Source organism: Lolium rigidum, chromosome 7 (genome assembly GCF_022539505.1).
Source record: "Lolium rigidum isolate FL_2022 chromosome 7, APGP_CSIRO_Lrig_0.1, whole genome shotgun sequence".
NCBI lineage: Eukaryota > Viridiplantae > Streptophyta > Magnoliopsida > Poales > Poaceae > Lolium > Lolium rigidum.
The window spans coordinates 45634132-45660404 of record NC_061514.1 but is presented as its reverse complement, the minus strand read 5'-3'; the positions used below and the strand labels follow the sequence as shown (position 1 = coordinate 45660404).

At 45.3% G+C, this 26273-nt stretch overlaps 1 protein-coding gene and 1 pseudogene across 1 annotated transcript; both read left to right on the top strand.

Annotated features, from left to right (window-relative positions):
- Window positions 1-5863: 5863 nt before the first annotated feature.
- Window positions 5864-11461, top strand: LOC124671258 (annotated as a pseudogene).
- A 1699-nt stretch (window positions 11462-13160) lies between these two features.
- On the top strand, window positions 13161-25890 carry LOC124678344 (serine protease Do-like HtrB). The gene is made up of 10 exons (XM_047214242.1): window positions 13161-13541; window positions 14267-14407; window positions 14492-14625; window positions 14708-14977; window positions 23113-23243; window positions 23413-23533; window positions 24894-24986; window positions 25064-25144; window positions 25229-25311; window positions 25563-25890. Exons 1-10 carry the CDS (start codon window positions 13265-13267, stop codon window positions 25615-25617), a joined length of 1386 nt encoding a protein of 461 aa, XP_047070198.1. The 5' UTR covers window positions 13161-13264; the 3' UTR covers window positions 25618-25890.
- Window positions 25891-26273: the final 383 nt, after the last annotated feature.

Genomic DNA, 26273 nt, shown 5'->3' with positions numbered 1-26273 from the left:
ACTAACATAGCATGCACACCTGTCACCTTCACACTACGAAAGGAGGAATAGATCACATCAATACTATCATAGCAATAGTTAACTTCATAATCTACAAGAGATCACAATCATAGCTTACGCCAAGTACTACACGATGCACACACTCGTCACCATTACACCGTGCAGGAGGAATAAACTACTTTAATAACATCACTAGAGTAGCACACAGATAAATTGTGATACAAAACACATTGCAATCATAAAGAGATATAAATAAGCACTTCACTATGCCATTCATAACATCGAATAAGTATTCTATGAAATATAGCCTAAGAGACCCACACGGTGCACACACTGTCACCTTTACACACGTGGGACAAGGAGTCTCCGGAGATCACATAAGTAAAACCCACTTGACTAGCATAATGACATCTAGATTACAAGCATCATCATATGAATCTCAATCATGTAAGGCAGCTCATGAGATTATTGTATTGAAGCACATAGGAGAGAGATTAACCACATAGCTACCGGTACAGCCCCGAGCCTCGATGGAGAACTACTCCCTCCTCATGGGAGACAGCAGCGTTGATGGAGATGGCGGTGGTGTCGATGGAGGAGCCTTCCGGGGCACTTCCCCGTCCCGGCGGCGTACCGGAACAAAGACTCCTGTCCCCCAGATCTTGGCTTCGCGATGGCGGCGGCTCTGGAAGGTTTCTCGTACCGTGGCTTTTTCGTATCGAGGTTTTAGGTCAGGGACCTTTAAATAGGCGAAGAGGCGGAGTCGGAAGGCTGACGGGGTGGTGACACAATAGGGGGGCGCGGCCCAGGCCCTGGCCGCGCCGCCCTAGCGTCTGGTGGCCCTGTGGCCCCCCTCTGGTGGCTCTCGGGTGTTCTGGAAGCTTCGTGGAAAAATAGGATGCTGGGCATTGATTTCGTCCGATTCCGAGAATATTTCCTTACTAGGATTTCTGAAACCAAAAACAGCAGAAAACAGCAACTGGCCCTTCGGCATCTCGTCAATAGGTTATTCCGGAAAACGCATAAAAATGACATATAATGTGTATAAAACATGTGAGTATCATCAATAAAGTAGCATGGAACATAAGAAATTATAGATACGTTTGAGACGTATCAGAGACAACCAAGGGAGAATGGAAGTCAATATAATCAGAATAAATTCGACAACACCTAGCAAAAAATAAAGAGGAGATGGAAGCATTAAAAGGCTTGGAACTTACATCATCCAATGTAGGTGTCGACGAACTACCAGGGAATTGGATAGTTTCCTTGGATGGCTCGACCCTCGCTCTTTTTGGAGAAGAAGCTCGGGGGCTCTCGACTGGTGGTGGCTGTTCGACGTTTTGTTGAGGAGGCGAAGTTTCGTCCCCATCGGGTCGAGATTCAGAAACAACTAAAGTACGGGACGTGCTCGTTCGAGCAGTCGCGTCAATAGGTGTATCTTCATCTTCCTCGCCACTACAAAAATAAAGCGCCAAGATAAGAAACATAGGAAAGCATTATCAAAAATAAACAAGTACAGCGCATAAATACTTACGAGCTGATAAGAGCAGCCTCGTAAGGATCAAAGGTTTTCTTTCCAGCGTCAAGTGCAGGCCCTTTGCCACGAGCAGCACCGGCTTCGGAGGTGTCGGAATCAACAACGTCGTCCCTTTTTCTCTTATTCTTCGGGGAAGTAGCTGGGAGAGAAGAGCGTGTTGATTCGGTGGCTTCAGTTTCAATCTCTTTTTCAGAGGACGCCGCGGATTTTCGAGAACCCGCGACATCACTCTCAAGGCGAGAAGTACCTTGGTTGTCGTCGGTGACAACGGCCCGTTCTTCGACATCTCCACCTTCAGGAAGGGGAGGAAGAGGTGATGAAGTGTCATGGTTCTGCACAAAATAGAAATGTTTCGACATAGATTCATATCAGTAATAGCAGTTCAAAAACTAGCAGTACCAAAGGGGAAAAAGAAGGAGTCCGTAAATAAACATATGACAAAGATATATCACCTGAGGAAGTGCGTTGGTGGCGCTGAATGGCGTCACGCGGCAAGTCGAAGGAACGATGTCTTTCTTGTTCAACGACGAGATTTTTCGGACAAGTTTCTCTAGGTCCTTGACCGATAAATCTGTCGACAAGCGATCTACATCTTCGTTGCCAGCATACATCCAAAGGGGATTTTTCCGGGCTTGCAGAGGCTGCACCCTGATCCTAAGGAAGTACGCCGTGATTTGGACACCCGATAATTCTTGTCCTCGGGTGTTTTGGAGTTGATGGATGCGTGTCATCAAGGCCTCCGTCGCCGTTTTTTCTTCGTCGGTAGCCTCTGCATCCCAGGAACGACGGCGACAAATTTTCTCGGTACCATCAAAAGGAGGGATGTTATCTTCAACAGAGCCATGATTCTCCTCATGAATGTACAACCACTTTTTGCGCCACCCTTGTACTGAGTCAGGGAACTTGACATCAAAGTACTCAACGTCGGGGCGGACGCAGATAACAACGCCACCAATGTTATAAGAAACATTGGCAGAGCCATTACGGCGACAGAAGAAAATGCGTTTCCATAGAGTCCAGTTAGGCTGGACTCTAAGGAAAGCCTCGCAAAGCGTGATGAAGATGGAGATATGGAGGATGGAATTGGGAGTAAGGTGGTGAAGTTGCAGTCCATACATGAAAAGCAACCCCCGTAAGAAATTGTGGATGGGGGCAGAAAGACCGCGGATGAGATGATCGACAAAACTAACCCGATACTCCATTGGAGGGGTTGGATAACTTTCTTCACTGGGGAAGCGAAGCGCGTCTTGCCTCTTGCTGATCCCCAGTTTCTTCAGCAGGTTGATGTCTTGTGAGGAGATTTTGGATCTCTCCCACTCTGTGTTCGCCAGATCTTCAGTCGCCATCTTCGATTCGGGCATGCTGTGCCTGGTGAGTCTGCGCGGAGGCATCAACAATGGCGTCGGAGTAAGGTGCGAGTATGGTTGAGCTCAAGAGCTTTGCGGCGCAAGGGAGTATTTGTGACAGAGGAGAACAGAGGAGCGGCGCGAGCGAAAGGACTAGAGGAGGAAGACGACGCCCTTATATAGAGGTGCGATGAACCGTCACGCCGTTGGATTGACAAATTACGCCACAGATGGTGTACACGTGGACAAGGGGTAAACGGTAATTTCATATAGACGAGAAAGTGCAGCAACTACAGTACGTGCGCCAGGAAAAGCGGAGGACGTGTGTCCCCCACTTGCGCGACGTGTCAAAATGGTGCGAAATTTAGGCCCACAAGCAACAGAGAGAGAGGCTCTCGTGATTTCCCGATATATTGATCGTGGCTATCGTAAGCAATGATGTCACCTTGACAAGAGAAATTTTCGACAAAGACGCATGATAAAAAATTTCGACAGCAAAAGATTATTGATTATTTCGGGAGCCTTTGATCAAATACAAGTTTTTGCCCAAATGCTCGGGGGCTACTTTGAAACAAATGAAAAGTTTGAGAAAGACAAAATAGATATGGCGTGAGCCTATGATCAAATACAAATTATTTGCTCATAGCCTCGGGGCTACTCCCATCGGGAGCGCTGTTCGCGCACCCGATAGATTTGAAAAATTATGCGACAGGACAACAATATAGTGACATAAGGCGTGGAGCCTACACTCAAGCACAAGTTCTTGACTGTAGCCTCGGGGGCTACTCCCATCGGGAACGCTGTTCGCGTGCCCGATGAAATTATAAAAAAAAAGAGAGAAAAAAGAAAAAGAAAGAGGAAGTGAGTATATTTCGAGTTATACAAATAACTCTGCATATACTCCCATCGGGAGAGCAATATAAGTCATCCGTTGACTCAATAAAATGTGCTATTCCAACAGCCGAATAAGCACTCGACAATATATTCTCAGAGCGCCAAAGTTGCGAATAAATCTCTGAATGCCGCAAAATTTGCGAAGGTAAGACCCCAGATCCGTTCTGTGCGGTGTGGCGCCGTCTCTGACGTCGGTTTTCTACCTTTTTCCGTATCAACAGATACGAAGAAAAATCCTAACGGACGCGTTAGGTACCCGATAAATATGACTGGGACTCGACAGAATGGTAAGACCTTAAGCGGCACCTGTCGAAGTTTGCACCAGTATCCCGAGATCATGTCCAGGGACGTGATCTTGAAGTAGGTTTTTGCGGATTGCCACTAGAGCAGTTAACTAGTACCTGATCCGTCAGATGAACTAGCCCCAATTACCATTATCCCTGTACAGTATAGAAACTTGTATGCATAGATATGTGCGAAAATTCAGAGTTGTCGAATAAATATAAAGGTGGAGATTTTCCCTAACTCTGCGATTCAAGCAAAATCTCGGGGGCTACTGACATAGGCATACCCAATGGGCCTGCCGAATATGGTACCCGGGGTTTACTGAAGGCCCATCACCCGAAGACTAAGAAGATTCGGAGGCCCAAGATACTATTAAGGAAAGCTAGAGTTGTAATAGGAGTCATCGTTTGTAATCTTGCGGGATGGGTTGGAAACCCTTCCGGACTCTGTAAACTTGTGTATCACGAATCCCTCGGCTCCGCCTCCTATATAAGGGGGAGTCGAGGGACAAAGAGAGGATCGAATTTACTGTCAACACAACCCTAGTTTTATATTCGTCGAGTACTTTTCGGCTGAAACCTTCGAGATCTACTTGCCCTCTACATCTAACTAAACCCTAGTCTACAATCCGTAGGCATTGACAAGTCGATACCTTGTCACTCATTGCCAAGGAGAACAAGACGATGATGATAGATTCAACTACCATGGACCCCTACACAAGAGAGCGGTGGGAGTTGACAAGGATGGAAATCTTCGAACGAAAAAGGGAAGCGTGTAGCTCGTGCTGCTGCGGCTAGTGGTGGTGGTAGTGGAGGTGATGGCGGTGTTGTTCGTCATGATCCGGTGAGTGGTGATACCTTCGGTGTGCTTAGCCAGGCCAACGACGCTTGATCTTTAGATCCTTCTATGTGGTGTTGATCATTCTGGCTCGACGAGGAGTGCGACGTGCTTGTGGTTCATTGTGCACATAATCAATCATTTGACTGTTTAAAACTAGAGAAATTTTACTACAAACCACCCTTATTTTCCAGTGTTTGCCGAAACACACCATCCGGTTGTATCTTTACAAGATACCATTACAATTTTGTGGAGAGTCTTTTCCTTATTAACCATGCAGTGTGTTCTAATAAATTTGCCATAAATTTATAATAATAGTTGAAAAAGATACAATCGAACACTGTTTCGGCAAACGTTGGAACATAAGGGTACCCTCTAGCAAAATTTTCCTTCTAGTTTTTTTTTGAGGGCTCCCATTGTCTCCAGTTATCGGAAGTTTTTTTTTTGACCTGAGTTATCGAAAGTTGTCGTGGCAACAAGTTGTTGGAAAACATCTACTCCCTCCGTCCGTTAATAGATGTCCAGTGGTTCGTTTAAATTTGGATGTATCTATGCCTAAAAAATGTCTAGATACATTCGAATTTAGACAAAATTTTGACATCTAAAAATAGATAGAGATAGTATAAAAAAAGTTGTTGGAAAAGTATTTTAAAGGCCCGCGCGGGCTACGGCCGAATAGACATGGCAAAGGTAAACGCAACTGTAGAAGGGAAGCCTGTGGGCCTTTAAAACCTATTTACCGAGCCTTTAGCACGTTTTGGAAGCCCGCCTTATAAGGGGCCAGTTGCTCTAAACTCCTTCCCCCGATCACCGCACCACACCGAGTCACCGAGCCACCGTCCCGCCTCGCCGCGCTGTCCACCAGCCACCGCCGCTTCCCCTCCTGCCCCTATCGCTGCGCTACCGGCTGCTACGCCGTCGCTCCCCCGCCCCATGATCCTCAAAGCCCTATTCGTCCTCCATGACTTCGACCACTGTTTCTGACATCCCTTGCGGTGGTGACATGGCTCGGTCGTCTCACGACGACGGCGGCGATGGCAGGGAGGCAACCAAAGCTCTGAGCGGGGAGGAGGGCCGCGAGACGGGGCTGGGGAAGACGGATAAGAAGAGGAAGAGGATGGGCGCCGAGGCTCCGCCGCCTCCACCTGCCCCATCCCAGGAGGAGCACCGCGCTACCTCCAGCGCCGACGATGGGCTGGATTACGCCAGGGCTATTGTGGACAAGAGTGTGCGCGAGATACTCGCCATCAAGGCAAACAGAGTGCCATCTACTGAACTATGTAAGAAATATCTGCGTTTATCAAAGATCTCCTTTTTTTCTAGTTATATTACGGATTAGTTAATTTTCCTAATCCGCACTTATTCAGGTAGTGGGTTCTATCTTGCACTTGTGTTTATGGACTGGTGCCCTTTCTTAGGGAAGTTTACAGGCTGATATTAGTAGCACTAGATAGCATACATGTACTGCAATTGTGAAATGCTCCAATCTTCGCTAGCTCTCAGCTAATCCTTCAGTTTGTTCCGGGAAATTAAACCTGTCGCTTTAGTTGTTAGTTGTAGATACCACTGGGTATATATATTACTGTATATATGGATATCAATTATGGTACATCCTCTGTATCATTTTTTTTTTTGAGATTATGTTACATGCTCTGATTGAGTAGATAATTAGCAAAAATAAAAAGAATTGTCGGTACGAGTTTAGATTTCAGAGCAACTTTGATTTGCTTGTGCAAAGCACCTCTAGTAGTCTTGCCGTAGATCCTGGAGCACCTTCTCATAGGATAAACTGCGTTAGAGACTTGGTTGCTGTTGTAAATTCTAAAACAAAGCGGCTGTAGCTGCTTATGCACCCACTAATGTTGTCTAAGGTAGCCCATCAGATCTGCATCTAAAGCTGCTTAAAGGCATATCAACACCAGTTTTTTTTCTCGAGAAAACGCAATGACATTGCGTTTCATTTCATTGCAAAGAAGAGATTGTTACAAGGTCACACCTTACAAAAACTCAGTGGACATCCCAATCTACAGGCAGGTTGGCGCGTAAGCCAAGCGCCCCATCCCTGGCCCAAAGAGACTCCTCAGCCCTGATTTTCTCGTTCGTGCTTGAGACTGAAGGTCGTTTTCCATCGAAGGTCGCTAACCTACAGCTTGTTTTCAAAGGGCAAAAGGGGCATATCTAGGGGCTCACGTGAGTCATAGCACGGCAAAAGTGCCACAACCCCAAGCTCTTAGAGGAGGTGGTGACCTCTTGCTAACTGCATATCATACATAGATCACTTCTTCTACTTGTTATTCTTAGTTTTTACCAAAGACACTTAACGCCCATGCTTTTTTTGCATTATTTGGCCATATTTAGTTTCTCTCACTTCACTGCCGAATTTGACCAGTATGTTCTATATGCCTTTTGTATTCTCTACATATAAATGTTGATGATTTTTCTATGAAGCACCTAGTCAGAATATAAGTCACATATGGAAAGTATCCCTGAAACTTCATGATTTTTTTATTTTTACTGCATGTTACAAAATACTCCCTCCGTTACATAATGTAAGACATTTTGGTGAACTATTTTAGTTTGCCAAAAACGTCTTAGATTATGGAACAGAGTAATATATGCTATTAGACTTTAGTCTGGAAAAATAAAGCAAGACTTAAAGCGGTTAATCTACATAATTATGTACTCTAGTTAGACATCAAAGATATGCTATACGTTTCTTGCTGACTAATAGCCATGGTTATAAATTGCTTATTTTTAGTTGAAAGGCTCACCGGGAACGTGACCATAGTGTGGAGAATACATTTGGTGATTCCGATGATGGCAGCCTTGAGAGTCTCCAAGCTCGTAAAGTTGCATTGTTGGTCTCAAAGTCAATCGCCAGCTTGTCTTCTTATGCAGGTACTTTATAGTATTACTAACTAGCCATCTTTTCCATGGGTTTAAGCTGAACCTAAGTAAGGCGTCGTTGATAAAATTCAGGTGGGAAGAGGATCCGTGTCTGTTCAGGATTTGCGATGTGTCAGACAGATACTAATGGTACAAGTATGATCTTAACATCAGCAACACTTGTTAGATCTCTGAATGGAGATAACGACGTGATACCTGATGTGAAGGTAATTGGCAACCTCAATCCTTGCCAAACATGTAGCTTTATTCTTATAATTCGTTCTTGATATTTTTTTTCTTTTTTGGATGGCTAATTTCAGGTCAAGGTGCTTCTGTCTGATGGGCATATAACTGATGGTCATATCTTTCTTGTGGATTTTCACTATAATGTAGTTGTTGTCAAAGTTGCAGCTGATTTAGCGCTCCTTGAAGCCTTTCATCTGAAAGGCACTACCCACAGTGGAGCTGTATTAGCACTTGGACGTGCATATGAAGGTGGTAAACTCATGTGTTCACGGGGTGAAGTTGTAAACCGAACAAGCATCTTTGGGTGTTCGGAACTCTTGGTGTCAAGCTGCAAGATTTCCATGGTACATAACACATCGTACTACACTGTAAGGCTAGTCATAGTGGGGAGTAACATAGAGTAGTAACATGCACATTTTACTGATTTATGTTACTACCTTCATAGTGTGTAGTATCATAGGTGTAGTAACATAGAAGGCAATATTTATTACTTTGGAGAGTCATTTTTTTCTTGGAATGTGATGATGGTAACATAGCTAGTTACCACAACGCTCTTTTTCTTCAATTAATGACTTGCCATGTCATCAAATTGCTCACTTGGTATTGCATGTAGTAGTATGTTACTACCAATGTTACTACCACTATGAGTAGTCTAATACTAGGTCATTTCTACCGTGGTTTTTCGGTGTGGCATTATTTTTATCGCACATTTTGGTCGTGAGATAAGTTAGATCATAATTTAGGTAAAAAAACACCTTACTCGCAGATGAGGGGATGAATCTGCTGTGCCACTAATCAAGTGTCGCAAACTATCTGTCTCGTTGAATCTGTGCACTAGAATTAGGACACTCAAGTAGCCCTCTGGTCATATTTTCCTCTTCGGCACTTACCAATTGGCTGCATCAATTGGGCCTGGCGGTGCTCTATGCTGTAGGCTTGGGCAGCCAAATGTAGGGAATGACCACTAGAGAGTTAGCAATTTGGGAAAGGTGGAGGTTGGCACCAGAGAGAGCATCCGGCCATCCCTCACTTGGTCATTCATTCATTTCTTGTTTTGCTTGTGTCTACTAGTGAAATGTGTAGAACTGAGCTATCTCATGTAGAGTGCTATTTTGTCTTTGCATAGATGTTTTGTTCATTCCCACGATGAAATTACTATATCCAGATAAATCCACTGTTTTCTAACAGACCACACACAAGCACAAAACAGTAAGGGATGAATAAAACCTGAATTGACTTATCCAAGAAGACTGCAAATTTTTATTTTATATCTTGACCGCTGTCACAGTTTTTACCATTGTTGTTTGGCTTTCGGTAGGCTGGTTCTGGAGGACCTCTTGTCAATTACAGCGGTCAAGTTCTTGGTATCAATTTTTATGAAAAGAATCAGACATCACACCTTCCAATGCTGATTGTTTCAAGGATCCTGGAACAACACCAGAGCTTTGGGTAAACTATTTTATGTGTGACGGTTCTTCTGTTCCCTTTTATTATTGGTTTTGCCTTGGAACTCTTATTAGGGAAAATGAACCCCTGATTTTTCTTTGCTTCTTTAGCATGTTCCTTTCTGATTTTGTTGAGTACGAGCCAACTAACTAAATAAGATGTTTTAATTGCAGAAAAACAATTAGCCCCTGGCTTGGATTAAAATACACTTCCCTTCAAATGATGCCATTGAGTGTCCTGGAGCGCATATATCAGAAATTCCCAGATGTTGACCAGGGTTTATATATTTCAAAAGTATGGATCTCTTCTATTTATTTATTTATTCTTTTGTGCTTTCTTTACTTTTTGTACGTTAACAGTTACTCTTAAGAATATCTTTTTCTTCAAGTTTAACAGTAAACCGATAAGATCGCCTGATGGAATCTTTATCTTGAACATATATTAAATATTGGTTCATACAGGATTTATGATTTACCTACAGATACTGAATCTCAGGTGTTATATCAGATGTTATTTTCATATACCATAAATTTAATGTCAACATTACTTGATCTAGTTTCTTATCAGCTGGGACCTGGTCGTCACCACATCCTTGGTGAGGATGGTGGTGGAGGCAAGTGCTCCCCTGGTAACTGAATATGAAGTGGGAATAGGAAGGCACTCCTTTTGGGAATAGCCCGCTGCCATCCAGAATAGCTCCGTTGCCAGCCCTAGACTCACACAGCAGCATGCTGATTCCTTGAAATAATAATGGTAGTGCATCAACACTCTTCGGGCACCTCTAGATAGACAACAAACAATATTGGGTCGTTCACATTGGCCTGATTTATTTACTGAGAACGGCATATCAAATCAGTATTGCTCCTTGGCCCATGGGTGGTACTGAAATATGGGATACTACAACAAGCATTTAGAAGCTTGGAGCGGACTCTTTGTTGCTCGTCTAATTAGGATGTCTTTGTTAATTATTACTAATTTATAGCCCATGCGTTGCCACACGCCCAATGTTGAATACACAGAAAGTAGTATGAATAACTAAGCATGTGCCTACAATTTTTTTTCTGAAGTTCGTCGTACCAAGACCTGTACGATATGCAGTCTAGAAGATGCATGAATAGTCAGGAAATTAAGGTAAATTATGTAAAGAACATGGAAGAGCTCCAGAAGAGGTTTATGCTATTGACTAAGATTTTAACATAGATCGGTCAAATAAAATTGAATTTATCACCCAATTACTTTGTTCACCTCTGTGTTTCATAAATTTTTAAGCTTGACACTATGAAGTACTTCAGGCTACCTGATGATGTGGCTTAAGGGGATTGTAGGGCCTTTGCTCAGTTATATAAGGGATTCATGCACATCACAGCCCACTTTTATTTGCTATTTTTCTCAGTAGAGTTTCTGTTGACTTAACATGATGTTTGAATGCATCTTTGGCATATTTAATATACTATTTTTGCAATATCCTTGTTGATCCCCCCATTTTTTATAATGCATTATATACATGCTTGTATAAAATGGACCAATTAAAATGTCAATCAGGTTGCTGAGGGATCACCTGCTGATGTTTCTGGATTATGTGTCGGTGATGTTCTTGTCAAATGCAGTGAAAGCGTTCTCTCGAGTGCCCCAGAGGTAACTGTTCCTTTTACCTCTTGAGTGATTGTATTTTTTGTTTGGCTGTGTATATGCTTTATTGTAATCAATCTATTTACAAAATGCACAAAGCAGTTTGGTGCGATGTTACTGGATGCTTGCAAGGACCATTTGGAAGCCTTTGGAGATTGTGCATGGGAAAACATGATGGTTGAGGTATTAAATATATGTTGTTTATCATGTTTCTTTGAAGTATGCTCTATTTGTCAAAAAACCATCTAACTACAACATCTACTAGGTTGTCATAAAGCGGCAAAGAGATGGCAGCACAGTATCAAAAAGTATTGCTGCAGAGGTGTTGAAAGAGTCCCATTATAACAGGTAAATTCTCTTTTGTTTTATCTCCTGTTTGTTGGTATATAAGTCTAGCCTTGTGCGCTTAATGTAGGTATGACTTTAGGAGTAGTCTGGTAATTTTTTTTGTACGTTTTGTACTTAACGTACCCTTTTACTGTTCATCACTATTGGTACCCTACAAGTGGGAATGTGGATCCTGGAGAGAGCGGCATTTTGGCAGCCATGAGCATATGCCCTTTATTTAAAATGCATGTGTTCATTATTTAAAATGCATGTGTTCATCTCCACATTATATATTTGCAGAAAGTTGTTTCATTGAAAATCATTTTTTTTTGGCATGTGTAGAAAGACAAAATTCGGTGCTAGAAAAATGCTTTTCATGAGACATTTTTTTGTTTTTTTACTCATGGCACAATAAATATTTTTTTTGGCAAAACTTTAAGTGCACATATAGAATGTGGATAATTATGTGCTAATTTGTTTTCAAAATTTATTGAGAATTTGAAATATGTTTTATTTTTGGGTATATGAATGTTTCTAGGAGCCAAAGTGAATTCCTTGTTTTTCACCAATTTTTGTTGCTAAATATTCTTTGCACCACACCCATCACACGATATGTTCTTATACGGTCTTCTCTTGTTTGCATCCAGATGGCCTGCCCCGATGCCGAACTACAAGCCTCGCCTGATAAACATCACTTCGTGCAGAGGCGCCTACCCGTGTTAATAAGCCTAGTCTGCTGTTTGACCGATTCGTTTGCTCCTGTAAATTATTGCTCTATCCCTAGCAAGTGTAAGCTTTAGTTTAATTTAATTCAAATTTAAACTAAAGCCGTGGCACTTATTATGGATCGGATGGAGTACATCTTTTAGAGAGGGTGGCTACTTGTCTGTGCATACTTAGTTATTTGTCCGAGCATCTTTGTCGATATCAAAAACCGGTCTTCCATTGTTCCGTCCAACAATCTAAAAAAACCATTCCTGATTCGTCCATCTGCAACAGCGCTAAAAGACATGGAGAGGAATCCTCGATGGATGCTAGCTTGGTCAATCTGATCGATATTAAGACATGAAAATAACATGTGCTTAGAGCATCTCCACTCGCCCCAAATACTGTGTCTGGATGAAGCCGCTTTTTGGTCCGTACGGGAGTGATGGTGCAGATGCGATTATGGGAAGGTGCTTCACCCCATATGCCCCCATACACTATTTTTTAATGTAACTTAAATATAAAATAACAGATGAACTATACTATTTTATTACAGGTTTAGCAAATTATAGAAATAATTTAACAAGTTCAATATAGTAAACGTTAAATGGTACTACCTCCATCCCGAAGCTTAAGACTTATATTATTTTTAGAAAATTAAATTATGTTAAGTTTGATTTACCAAAAATCATTAACATGTAAAATATAAAATCAATATCATTAGATAGATAATAAAACATATTTTCATATAGTATTTATAAAATATGATATTTGTTGATAGATTTTCTAAAATTTTGATTAAATATTACTTGGTTTAACTTTCTAAAAAATATAAACCTTAAATTTTAGGATGGACATAGTAAAAGTGAAGTCGGCGGGCCTTTAAAACCTGTTTATCGAGCCTTTATCATGTTTTTCAAGGCCGCGGGGCCAGTTGCTCTGAAGTCCTTCCTCCGATCACCGCGCCACACCGCGCCACCGTCCCGCCTCGCCGCACTGTCCACCATCCACCGCTTCCCCTCCTGCCCCTATCGCTGCGCTGCCTGCTGCTACGCCATCGTTCCCCCGCCCCACGATCCTCAAAGCCTCTCCCGCTGTTTCTGACATCTCTTGCGGTGGCAACATGGCTCGATCTCACGACGACGGCAGGGAGGCTGCCAATGCGCTGCGCGGGGAGGAGGGCCGGCGTGCGGCATGCGAGACGGGGCTGCGGAAGAAGGATAAGAAGAGGAAGAGGAAGAGCGACAAGGCTCCGCAGCCACCTCCACCTGCCCCGTCCCAGGAGAACCGCGCTACCTCGAGCGCCGACGATGGGTTGGATTGGGCCAGTGTTGCTGTGGCCCAGAGGGTGCGTGAGATAGTTGCCATGAACGCAAAGAGCTTGCCAGCTGACGAGATATGTAAGAATATCTTCGTTTATCAAAGATCTGTTTTTCCCCCTTTATTCTACTAGTATGATTAGTTTCTGTTCCTAATCCGCACTTATTCAAGTAGTGGTTTCTAGCTTGCACTCATTGTATGGACCGCTGCAATTGCGAAACGTTTCACTCTTCACTAGTTCTCGACTAATCCTTCAGTTTGGTCCCGGGAAATTAAACCAGTCCCTCTAGTTGGTAGTTGGTGATTTCACTGGGTCTAGTTCTGTATATATGGATATCAATTATGTTACATCCTCTATTTTTTTAAGATTATGGCAAGCTCTGATTGGGTAGACAATTAGCAAAAAGAAGAAAAAAAATCGTTGGTATGAGTTGAGACTTCAGGGCAACTTTGATTTGCTTGTATTGCTTTGGATTATTTGACATATGTAGTTCTCTCATTTTACCACCAACTTTTATCAGTATGTTCTATATGACTTTTATATTCTCTACGTGTAAATGTTGACGACTTTGCTATGAAGCACCTAGTCAGATTATAAGTCATATATGGAAAGTGCTCTGCCAAACTTCATGATTTTTGATTGCTGCTGCATGTTACCAAATAGATGCTATAGACTTTTAGCCATGAAAAATAAAGCAAGACTTAAAGCGGCTAATCTGCTTAATCATTTACTCTAGTTGGACATCAAACATATGTTTATTGTTTCTTGCTGACCAATAGCATGGTTATAAATTGCTTATTTCAGTTCAAAGCCTCACTAGGGAGCGTGACCATAGTATGGAGGATACATTTGGCGACTCCGACGATGGCAGCCTTGTGAGTCTCCAGGCTCGTAAAGTTGCCTTATTGGTCTCAAAGTCAATTGCCAGCTTGTCTTCTTATGCAGGTACTTCATAGGTTTACTAACTAGCCATCTTTTCCGCATTAGGTTTAAACTGAAGCTCACTAAGGTGTTGTTAATAAAATTTAGGTGGAAAGAGGATCCGTGTCTGTTCAGGATTTGTGATGTGTCAGTCAGACAATACTGGTACAAGTATGATCTTAACTTCAGCAACACTTGTTAGATCTCTGAATGGAGATAATAACATGATACCTGATGTGAAGGTAATTGCTGCCCTCAATCCTTGCCAAACATGTAACTTTATTCTTATAGTTTAATCTTGATTTTTTGGATGATTGATTTCAGGTCAAGGTGCTTCTATCTGATGGGCATATAAGTGATGGCCATATCTTTCTTGTGGATTTTCACTATAATGTAGCTATTGTCAAAGTTGCAGCTAATTTAGCGCACCTTGAAGTCTTTCATCTGAAAGGCCCTACCCACAATGGATCTGTGCTAGCACTTGGACGTGCATATGAAGGTGGTAGTCTCATGTGTTCACGTGGTCAAGTTGTAAACCAAACAAGCATCTTTGGGTGTTCGGAACTCTTTGTGTCAAGCTGCAAGATTTCCATGGTACGAAACAGATCATACTTAATTTATTCAAACTTAATGTGGTCATATCATTGTACTTTTGATAGAAGAAGAAAAAAGCTTCTTACACAAGAAAACTTTGATTTTTTTTTGTGGCATGATTCTTCATTTCACATTTTGGTTGTGAGATAAGTTAGCTCACAATTCAGGTAGCAGCCACGGTGACAAAAAGTATCTGACTCGGAGAGGAGGGGATGTCACTAATCAAGTGTCACCAACTATCTGTCTGCTTGAATCTGTGCACTAGAATTAATACACTCAAGTAGCTGCCATCGACTAGCCACCTCTTAGGCGCTCACCAATTGGCTGTATAAATTATTCGCAAAAAAAAATGGCTGCATAAATTGGGCCTGGCGGTGCTCTATGCTGTAGGCTTGGGAAGTCAAATGTAGGGAATGGCCACTAGAGAGTTAGCAACCTGGGAAAGGTGAAGGTTGGCATCAAAGTTCTCCTGCATGGTTCGAAAATAATAATAATATAATATTGGCATCTAATTTACCTAGCTGGAGCGGATATGACCGTTTGGCGCTCCTGCGAGGCGACTGCGCCCCACGGCCGACCGTCGCCGCCGTTTCCCTCCGGCAAGGCCAAGCCCCACAGCCCCGCGCCTCCACCTTGCCAACTCCCACCACCACCTCCCACCCTCCCACCTTTTTTCTCACCGGCGTTCCTGGGCTTTGCTCCTCCTACGGCTACAGCTCCCACAAGATCTAGTTTCAAGACAACGGCGTCCCCTTCCACTCCGGCGGTCCAGGTGGGCACTGGGGGGTTTTCTACATCGACTCAGGAGCATGGTCGTCGGACGGCCGTTCCTCGATGAGCCATCCCCGGAGGATTGCCTCTCGATCTGTGAATCGATGGATGCCTGGCGACGCGCAGGCTGTCCGCCAGTCTCTGCTCCTCCGCCGTCAATCCCGGTGGGGATCCTCCGCACGGCCTCCACCCCGGGCTCTTCTGCTCCGCGGAGGGTGAGGAAAACTGTCAGCTTCGACCTCCCTCCGCCGGGCCCTGAGGTCGCCAAGGCCCACTCCTACGCGCGTCATCAGGCCGATCCGCCTCCCCCGCCAGCCGCGGCTCTCCCTGGCCCAGCTACCGAGCCGTTGGAAGACGGCTGGACTGCAGTTATGTCGCGCCGTGCGAGGCGCGAGGCTCGAAGGGGCGCTACCTCGCCCAGTTTCTGCGGCCGCCGACGCCACGCCTTCTCCACTCCGGGCGCTCCATCTTCGTCTCCTCTCCCTACAAGAGGGAAACCGCGTCCCTGCTACCGCTGCGGCTCCACAGAGCACCTTGTCGCATCCTGTCCGAGAAGGCGCGGCTGCAGACGCTCTCCACCAACACCTCGCCCAAGCTCGCTACAGCAACCGCACGCCTTCACCCCGTCTCCGGCGACCATGTCGTTCCTCGGCCACCCCTCCACACGCGAGGAGGAGGACTCCTGCTTCATCGCCACCACCTACAACCTCGACCGGGAGCGCCTTGACTGGGAAAACACCGCCATTGTGGCCTGGGTGATCGCGGCACCTTCGGGGACGGACCGCACCGACGTTGAAGATGTTTTCCGTCGCAAGTACCGTCTCCGCGCGTCGGAACTGCTGGTGAGCTCGCACTTCCCCGAGCAATATCTCGTCAAGTTCTCCTCCGCCGAGCTGAGAAATGAGGTGATGCGCACGGAACACTGCAACTTCAAGCTTGACGGACTCGACATCCATTTTCGGCCGTGGCGTGCAGTCTCCCACGCCTACAACGCTGATCTGCACTTCCGCGTTCACCTGGTCATCGACGGTCTTCCTCCTTTCGCTTGGAGACCGGAGGTGGTGGACCAGCTTGTCGGCCGAAAGTGCGCGGTGCAGCGCCTTGATGACGGCTTCACCACCATGGAGGACACTTCCTCCTTCGGCTTGTGGGTCTGGACGGCTTCTCCGCACCGCGTCCCCAAGGTGCTTTGGTGCACCTTCGTCAACAAAGGGGCCGGGGACCTCTCCTCAAAGGTGCGCATCGACGAGGACAGACCCGACCAATGGAAGAGGGGTGTCTCTTTCAGGATCTTGCTGCACATTGACCGCATCGAGGACTACACCGGAGCACCGGTGCTGGATGGTGGCGAGCCCATCACCGACTTCAGGCCGGCGTCACACTCCCTCCCTCAATGTCATCTTGGCACCATTGATGGCATGCCGGTCAGCGAGGGTTCGGGCTCCATTATGCCAGCCCCCATCCCTGCGCTGGGAGAGCTCGGTCCGGCTTTCGCTCGCGGCCGTGACAATGAAGACTGGCACGTGCGGGAACGCGAAGACAGGGCTCGCTCTCGCCCGCGGGAGGAGCGCCGGGTTGCCCGCCGCTCTCCTTCAAGGGGCCCCGACCGCCATCGCTCACGCTCAGCTGCGAAAGAGGATCGGCGCCGGCACCGCTCACGCCACGGCTCGCGCTGCGACGACCGCGACTCTCACAAGCGCCACCGCCGGGACGACGACGACGAAGAAGAAAGACGCGGACCTCGTCGCGATCAACCAAGGCGCGCCTCCTCCCACTCCATGCGTGCCAAGTTTTCTTCGTCGACGGTTGATCGACGTGGAGTCCAGGATCCTGGCCGTTCTGTTGGCCGCAACGAACGGCGCACCCGCTACAGCACCAGGCATCTTTGGCCAGCACATGGTCATGGATCTAAGGAGACTCCATCCAAGTTTTGGCTCTCTTCTACCGTGGTGGGAGAGCTGGTGGACGCTCCACTGCAACCCAAGTCTGGCCTTGCTGCCTCGCCTCCAGCAGCCATAGGTGCATGCAGGGACTGGGTATTGGCCATCAAGGAAGTGCCTGAGGGCCTCACTACAGGCGCCTCTCGCCTGGCCTCGCCCCCTCCTGAAGTGGAAGATGGCACTGTTCTACCCAGCTCGTGGGACGTTGGGGACGAAACTCTTTCAGCGGGGAAGATGTTGTTGTCGCCACAACACGCTGCCGTCTTGCAGCCCATCCTCGCGCTGTCGGAAGTGCCAGAATCCTGGGAAGACAACTTCGGCTTGGTGCAAATTGAAGCTCCAGTCTCGGACGCCGGCGTCGTCTCTCGCGGTGGCATGCTAGCCGCTAACTCGGCCCTAAGTGTCGACTTCGACTCGCAGAACTCCAACGAGCTCATGGTGCACGACTCTCCACCAGCTGCTACGGTCGAGCTGTTTGTTCGCCCACAGTCGCCTCTACTACCATGTCCCGCTCCGGCGTCACCGCAACCACGCCCGAACAAGGAGCAGCCGCCTTCCGATGCTAGGCGCAGCGCTCGCCTCGGAAGCAAGCCAAAGATGCATGCCATGGACAAGGCCATCCAAGTGTTGAACTCCAAGATGGGAGTTGCTGCTGAAGGAGTGTCGCTACTGGAAGCCAGGAAGGCGTACATGGACAAATTCAAGACCCAGCTTCCGGAAAAAACGATTGACGGACTTGCCAAGCTTTTCAAGCTCAATATTCGCAGCATGACTGAAGCGGACGAGTCGCTCATCGCTATGGGAGGCCCAGGGGGCTGCGAGACTGCTCTGCAGGGCCTGTTCGTCTAGGCGAAGGCTGTTTTATCTTCCTGTTTTTCGCTTGTGGACGGTCGTTTGTTTCTCTGTTTATCTATCCTGGTGGCGTGGACGCTTTTGAAGTCACCTTTTTTAACTCTGCCCGTTTCTATCGCTGCTCAGTCACGTTTCTAGACAAGATGATTGGACCAAATCTGACCATTGCTGATTGGAACACCCGTGGACTTAATGATCAAGGCCGTAAAGACACAGTCCACGCTTTCTTCACGGATACCCTTTGTCATATTGCTTGTATCCAAGAGACCAAACTCGACCACATTGACCAATAGAGTGCGTCTTACATCGGAGGCTTTAGACTCCGATCCTTCGCGCACCGACCAACCATTGGCACCCGGGGAGGCATCCTCTTGCTCTGGAATGATGATCATGTGGAAATCTCAAATATTCATATCGGCACTCATCTGATCTCGGCAAACGTCACCATCCGCCTTTGCGGCACCTCTTTCAAGCTGACAACGGTTTACGGACCTAGTGATCACTCCGAGAAGGAAGCTTTCCTGACAGAAGCAATTGCTGCAAAACCTTCTGATGACTCGAAGTGGCTCATTATCGGGGACTTCAATCTTATTTATCAAGCGGAAGATAAGAATAATGGCAACCTAAACTTCCGTCTGATGGGTCTTTTTAGGAGAGCACTCGCCACTTGTTATTTGAAGGAGTTGAAACTTCAGAACAGAAAATTCACGTGGAGCAATGAAAGGGAGACCCCAACTCTTGTGCGTTTGGACCGGGCTTTCTGTAACGCAGGTTGGGATTTGGATTTCGAAAATCATGTTCTCCACGCCCTGTCGTCTTCCCTTTCGGATCATTGCCCCCTTCTCCTCTCCAATCAAAGCGGCCCGAAGAAACCACCGATCTTCCGTTTTGAGTCCTTCTGGACCAAAATGCCCGGTTTTAAGGAGACGGTCCAACTTGCTTGGTCTGCGCCTTCTACACACACTCAGTCGGTTCACAGTATAAATCACAAGCTGAAGGCCACAGCGTTGGGTCTGAAATCTTGGAGCAAAAGTCTCTTCTCCGATTGCAAGCTTCAACTTCTCATGGCTTTGGATGTCATTCTGCAAATGGACATTGCGCAAGAATCTCGAGTTCTCTCTCCTGATGAAAGAAACCTCCGCGCCGACCTCAAGAAACGGGTTAAAGGTCTTGCTGCCCTGGAACGGTCTCGCAAGCGCCAAGCTTCCAGAATTCGATACCTTCGGGAGGGTGATGCAAACACAAAATTCTTCCATCTTCGAGTTAATGCTAGGAAGCGCAAAAACCACATCCTTAGACTCAAGCATAATGATGGTTGGGCTGCGACACATGAAGAAAAGGACAAGCTGATCTTCGATCATTTCTCACAGACCCTAGGTCGGCCCCCTCCCCGCTTGCTGGACTTCAACTGGGAAGCCCTGAATCTCACTCATCATTCTTTAGAAGACCTGGATCTTCCTTTCTCTGAGATTGAGATAAAAGAGGCCATCTTTGACATGCCTTCGGACAAGGCCCCGGGACCAGACGGCTTCTCTATGGCTTTCTTTCGCACCTGCTGGGACATTATCAAAGATGATCTTATGAAGGTCATCAACGCCTTTTCTGAACAATCGGCACGCAATTTCCACACCATCAACACCGCAAACTTGGTGCTTCTACCTAAGAAGGACGGAGCAGATTCCATTACTGATTTTCGGCCTATTAGTCTTATCCATGTGATCTCGAAGATCATTGCGAAAGCTATGGCTCGTCGCCTCAGCCCGAAGATGAATGAGATTGTTTCTCGCTGTCAAAGCGCTTTCATAAAGTCCAGAACTATTCATGACAACTTCATGTACGTCAGAAACACTGCCCGCAAGCTTCACCGCAGCAAGGTCCCATCTCTTCTCATCAAGTTGGACATCGCCAAGGCGTTTGACTCGGTTCGTTGGGATTATATTTTGGATCTCTTACAACGTCTCGGCTTTCCCCGAGAGATGGCGTGCTCTTTTGACGACCCTCTTCTCCACGGCATCCTCACGGGTCTTACTTAATGGATTTCCGGAAAGGAAATTCCTCATGGACGCGGCCTCAGGCAAGGAGACCCCCTCTCGCCTCTTCTTTTTGACATTGCCATAGACCCGCTTCAGAGAATATTAGAGAAGGCTACGGCTTCTGGGCTTCTTCATGCTATGCCGGGCAATCTGAGGGGCCCTCGAATTTCGTTATATGCCGATGACGCGGTCATCTTCCCGACTCCTACGGTGCATGATCTTGCTTGGGCTTGCAAGCGTCCTTCAACAGTTTGGGGAGGTTACTGGTTTGATGACCAATGTGGCGAAGAGCTCCATCACCCCCATTCAATGTGCTAGCATCGACCTGGATGAAATACTGACAAACTTCCCAGCAGCCATGGCCTCCTTCCCCATAAAATATTTAGGTCTGCCTATTTCTCTTGGACGGCTCAAGCGGGCAGATCTTCAACCCTACATCGACAAAGCGGTTGCACGCCTGAACCCTTGGAAAGGCAGATTCCTCAACCGCGCTGGTTGTACCGCTTCCGGTTAAGTCGGTGCTCTCCTCTATGCCAATCTTCCTGTTGACGGCCTTGAAGGCAGACAAGGGCGTTCTTAAGGCCTTCGCAAAGATCAGTCGAGGCATGCTTTGGGCATGTAAGGAGGCAGTCAGCGGAGGGAAGTGTAAGGTCAACTGGCAAAAAGTGTGCCGACCCAAGGAACTTGGCGGTCTTGGGATCCTGGATTTGGAGAAATTCTCTCGTGCCCTAAGGCTCCGCTGGCTTTGGTACGAATGGACTGCCCCAGATAAGCCGTGGGTGGGTTCAGAAACACCAGCTGATGCTTCGGATTTGGACCTCTTTAATGCTGCTACTACAGTCACTATCGGCGATGGCGCAAAAGCCTTCTTCTGGTCTTCTTCCTGGCTAAATGGCACCCCACCTAAAGACCTGGCCCCTCTTATATATGTGGCTTCTAAGAGGAAAAATCGGACTGTCCGAGACGCCCTTGAAGGATATAACTGGGTGGCTGACATTTCGGTTGAGGCTTTCACCGTCGAGCATATAGAGCAATACGTTCGTCTTTGGGATCTTCTTTCGGCTGTCCAACTATCTCCAGACACTGAAGACTCCATAGTTTGGACGCTGACTCCCAATGGGTGCTATACGGCCAACTCTGCATACAAAGCCCAGTTTTTGTCTGCTTTGCCTTGCTCCTTTGGTAACATCGTTTGGAAGACTTGGGCCCCACCAAAATGCCGTTTCTTCGCGTGGCTTGCGGTACAAAACCGCCTCTGGACTGCTGACCGCCTTGCCAAACGAGGTTGGCCACATCAACCTACTTGCCAACTATGCAGATGCTCTCCTGAAACAGCTCGGCACTTGCTCTTCGAATGCCGCTTCTCTAAGAGAATTTGGAATGCCGCGGCTTCCTGGCTGGATTGTCCGGACCTTATCCGCTGCCTCGGTGCGGGAAGATCTAAAGTGATAGACTATTGGCATGCTATCGCTAAAACCCCCACCTCCTCTCCCAAAGGTCTACGAACTGCAATCATGCTTATCAGCTGGGAGATTTGGAAAGAGAGAAATGAGAGAGTCTTCAACAACAAATCTTCCTTGCCCTCGATTGTCATGGAGAAGATCAGGGGAGAAGGAAAGGATTGGGTCCTTGCCGGCGCGAAGAACCTGGTGGAGCTTTTAGGCTGACCGTGTTTTGTTTTGTTCCTTTCCGGGCGGGTTTTTCTTTTCCTGCCTTCTCTTTTTCTTTTATGGCTCTTGCCATCCCCTTGTTTGCTTCTCCTATATTAATATAAGGCAAAGGCTTTTTTGCCCGTTTCAAAAAAAAAAAATATTGGCATCTAAAACAGCGGCACACATGTCTTTTTTAAATCTCAGTTTGCTATCTAGTACTGCATCTTTTGTGACGCATGTAAGCAGCACTGACTTGGGATGCATGACTCAGACTCTGGTTTTCAAAATAGTGTTGAAGGAGCAAGTGCGGTTTGGAAGTGCAGCTTTTGAGTTAGTCCAGTTCCCAGCCTCTGATAGTTGATTAGTCATTGTTGTTTTGGATCTCTATGAATGGCATCTGTAATATCTTTGAAGGGGAAGCTTGGAATAAACCAGATCTGCATCTATACTTTTATTGTCATCAATCATGCTGTTGAACTGCATCTTCGCTTCTTCCTTGATTTTCATTTTTACCCTCTAATCTTCTTCCTCCACCAAACTATGACAATCTTTTATGTATCCCAAGCACACATTTGAAGCCATTATCTAGTCTGGCAATTAGTCTAAAATCTGCTTGTATGATTTTGTTTTAGGCCTTTTGTAAGCAATGAAACTTATGTGTGCACATGGTATATACCATTTATTGTGCTATTTTGTCTTTGCATAGATATTTTGTTCATTCCCGCGATGAAATTACCATATCCAGATAAATCCACTCTTTCCTAATACATGCACACAACAGTAGGGATGAATGAAACCTCAAATGTCTAATCCAAGGAGACTGCAAATTCTTCTTCTATCTCACGGCCATCGTGACAGTTTTTCCATTGTTTTTTTCCTTGTGGTAGGCTGGTTCTGGAGGACCTCTTGTGAATTACAATGGTCAAGTTCTTGGTGTCAATTTTTACGAAAAGAATCAGACATCGCACCTCCCAATGCTGATTGTTTCAAGGATCCTGGAACAGCACCAGAGCTATGGGTAAACTATTTTATGTGTGACGGTTCTAATGTTTCCTTTTATTATTGGTTTTGACTTGGCACCTTTATTAGGGAAAATGGCCCCCTGATTTTTCTTTGCTCCTTTAGTGTGTTTCTTTTTTGCTTTTGGTGAGTATGAGCCAACTAACTAAATAAATTTTATTTTGCAGAAAAACAATTGGCCCTTGGCTTGGATTAAAGTACACTTCTCTTCAAACGATGCCACTGAGAGTCCTGGAGCGAATCTATCAGAAATTCCCGGATGTTGACCAGGGTTTATATATTTCAGACGTATGGATCTCTTTATTTATTTACTCTTTTGTGCTTTCTTACTTTTTTTAGGTTAAAATTTACTCTTAAAAATATGTGTCTTCAAGTTTTGGAGTGAACTTATAGGCATCGCATACTGGAATCTTTATCTTGAACGCTATAGCCAAGTTCATGATACTGGATATTGGGTTCATACATGATTCATTATTGACCTCCACATACTGAAACTTAGGTGTTATATCAGATGATATGTTCCTATACGATAAATTTAATGTCAACGTTATTTGATCCAGTTTCTTATCTGGGATCCTGCCAAATCCTTGGTGGGGATGCTGGAGGAGGCTACAGCTCCCCTGATAAGGAGTAAATAGGAAGTGGGAACAGGAAGGCACTCCCTTTGGGAATAGCCCTGCCGCCATCCGGAATATCTCCGTTGCCAGCCCTGGACCCACACAGCAGCATGCTGATGGATTGAAATTACAATGGTAGTGCATCAACACTCCTCTAGAACCTCTAGACAGACGGCAGTATTCAGTATGGGTCATTCACATTGGCCTGATTTATCTATCTAAAAGTTCGATAGCATTTGATTGATGCTGAGGACGACATATCAAATCAGTATTGCTCCTTGTGCCATGCGTGATACTTAAATATGGGGTGCTACAACAAGCATTTATATAAGCTTGAAGCGAATTCTTTGTTGCTCATCTACTTAGGATGTCTTCATTAATTGTTACTATTTTCTAGCCCACACGTTACCGCACACCCAATGTTGAATACACAAAAGTAGTATGAATAACTAAGAACGTGCATACAAGTTATTGCTGAAGTTTGTCGTACCAAGACCTGCATGATATGCAGTCCAGAAGGGTCATGAATAGTCAGGAAACAAAGGGAAAAGAATATGTAAAGAAGATGGAAGAGCTCCAGAAGAGACTTATGCTATTGACTAAGATTTTAGCATAGACCGGTGAAAGAAAAATTGAATTTATCTCCCAATTACTCCCTTCCCATTTGTGCTTCATAAAGATGAGCTTGACGGCACAAAGTACTTCAGGCTACCATACAATGTGGCTTAAGGGGACAGTAGGGTATTTGTTTAGTTATAAGGGATTCCTGCACATAAGAGCCCGCTTTATCTGCCATATTTCTCAGTAGAGTTGACTAACTTGATGTTTGAATGTACCTTTGGCATATTCAATGTACTTATTTCTGTAACATCCTTTATTGATCTCTGAATTTTCGAAAAAATGCAATACAGGCAGTATAGTTTCTATTTATTATTTGGCCTATTATAACCTTTTCTTTTACTATTTTCCCTATTATAAATTTGCTTCAGTAGCATGATTGTATAAACTGGACTATATAAAATGTCAATCAGGTTGCAGAGGGGTCACCTGCTGATGTTGCTGGATTATGTAACGGTGATGTTCTTGTCAAATGCAATGGAAAAGTTCTATCCAGTGCCCCAGAGGTAACTCCACTATATTGTATTTTTGTTTGGCTGTATACTTCTTTGTGATCAATCTACTTACAAAATGCACGAATCAGTTTGCTGCGATGTTACTGGATGTTTGCAAGGAGCAGTTGGAAGCCTTTGGAGATTGTGCAGGGGAAACCATGGTAGTTCAGGTATTGTTTGTTTTATCATTTCTGTTTGCCGTAAGCTCAATTTTTCAAAAAGCCATCTCTTTTTTTAACCACAACATCTACTAGGTTGTCACAAAGCGGCAAAGAGATGGCAGCACAGTATCAAATAGCATAGCTGCAGAGATGTTGAAAGAGTCCCACTATAACAGGTAAATTCTCTTATGCTATATCTCATGTTTGTTTGTATATAAATGTAGGTGTAGTCTGCTAAATGTATATGTAGTAGTCTGGTAGTTGTATTTGTACGTTTTGCACTTGATGTACTCATTCACCGTTCATCACTTGCCCCTACAAGTGGGAATGCGTAGACTTGAAGAGAAGGAGAATTTTCAGAAACTTTTGTTGCCAAAATCTGTACACCACATCCATGTTTTCATATAATGTTGTTGTTTGTATCCAGATGGCCAGCCCCGATGCCAAGCTACAAGCCTCGCGTGATAAACATCGGTGTGTAGAGGCGCTTTAATAAGCATACCCTGCTGCTGTTTAATGGATTCGTAAACTGGTGTAAATTACTGCATCACTTGAGATTCTACTTGGTTATTATCCAAGCTACAAGGTTTGCCTGATGAACATCATGCCGTGTAGAGGTGCTAATCTGCATTAATCTGTTGTTTAACGGATTCGTTCGCTCCTGTAATTTATGGCATCGTTTGAGAGGCTACTTGCTAACGTTTTGTCTTCTTCATATTGAAACTCATGTAATACTTTGTTGATTAACCAAGAATCATTGCCTTGTCTAGAAGTTAGGAATTGCATGCAGCCAAACATCACCGAAACACCTCTCGTACACCGTAGCAGCTGGAGGGTGTGCACCAAAGTTTGCCTCTCTCGGATAGTATTGACAGGTTACGGAGATATAACAGTAGCTCATAAACTAACGGCAATCAAAGATGAACGGCATGCTGGACGTTCTGAACTCTCTTGCCTCCACGGAGGCAGGGACTGCATTTACGAATTGGAGAGAGCATCAAACTTTCGTATGCAGCCATCTGGGGATAGCATCAAACCCTGACTCGATTTATAGGAAACCCTTCCAAAATCCGAACCCTTTCCGGACAGATCAGTCCACGCAGAAAGTTAGTACGTACCACTGATTAACCATACGCCC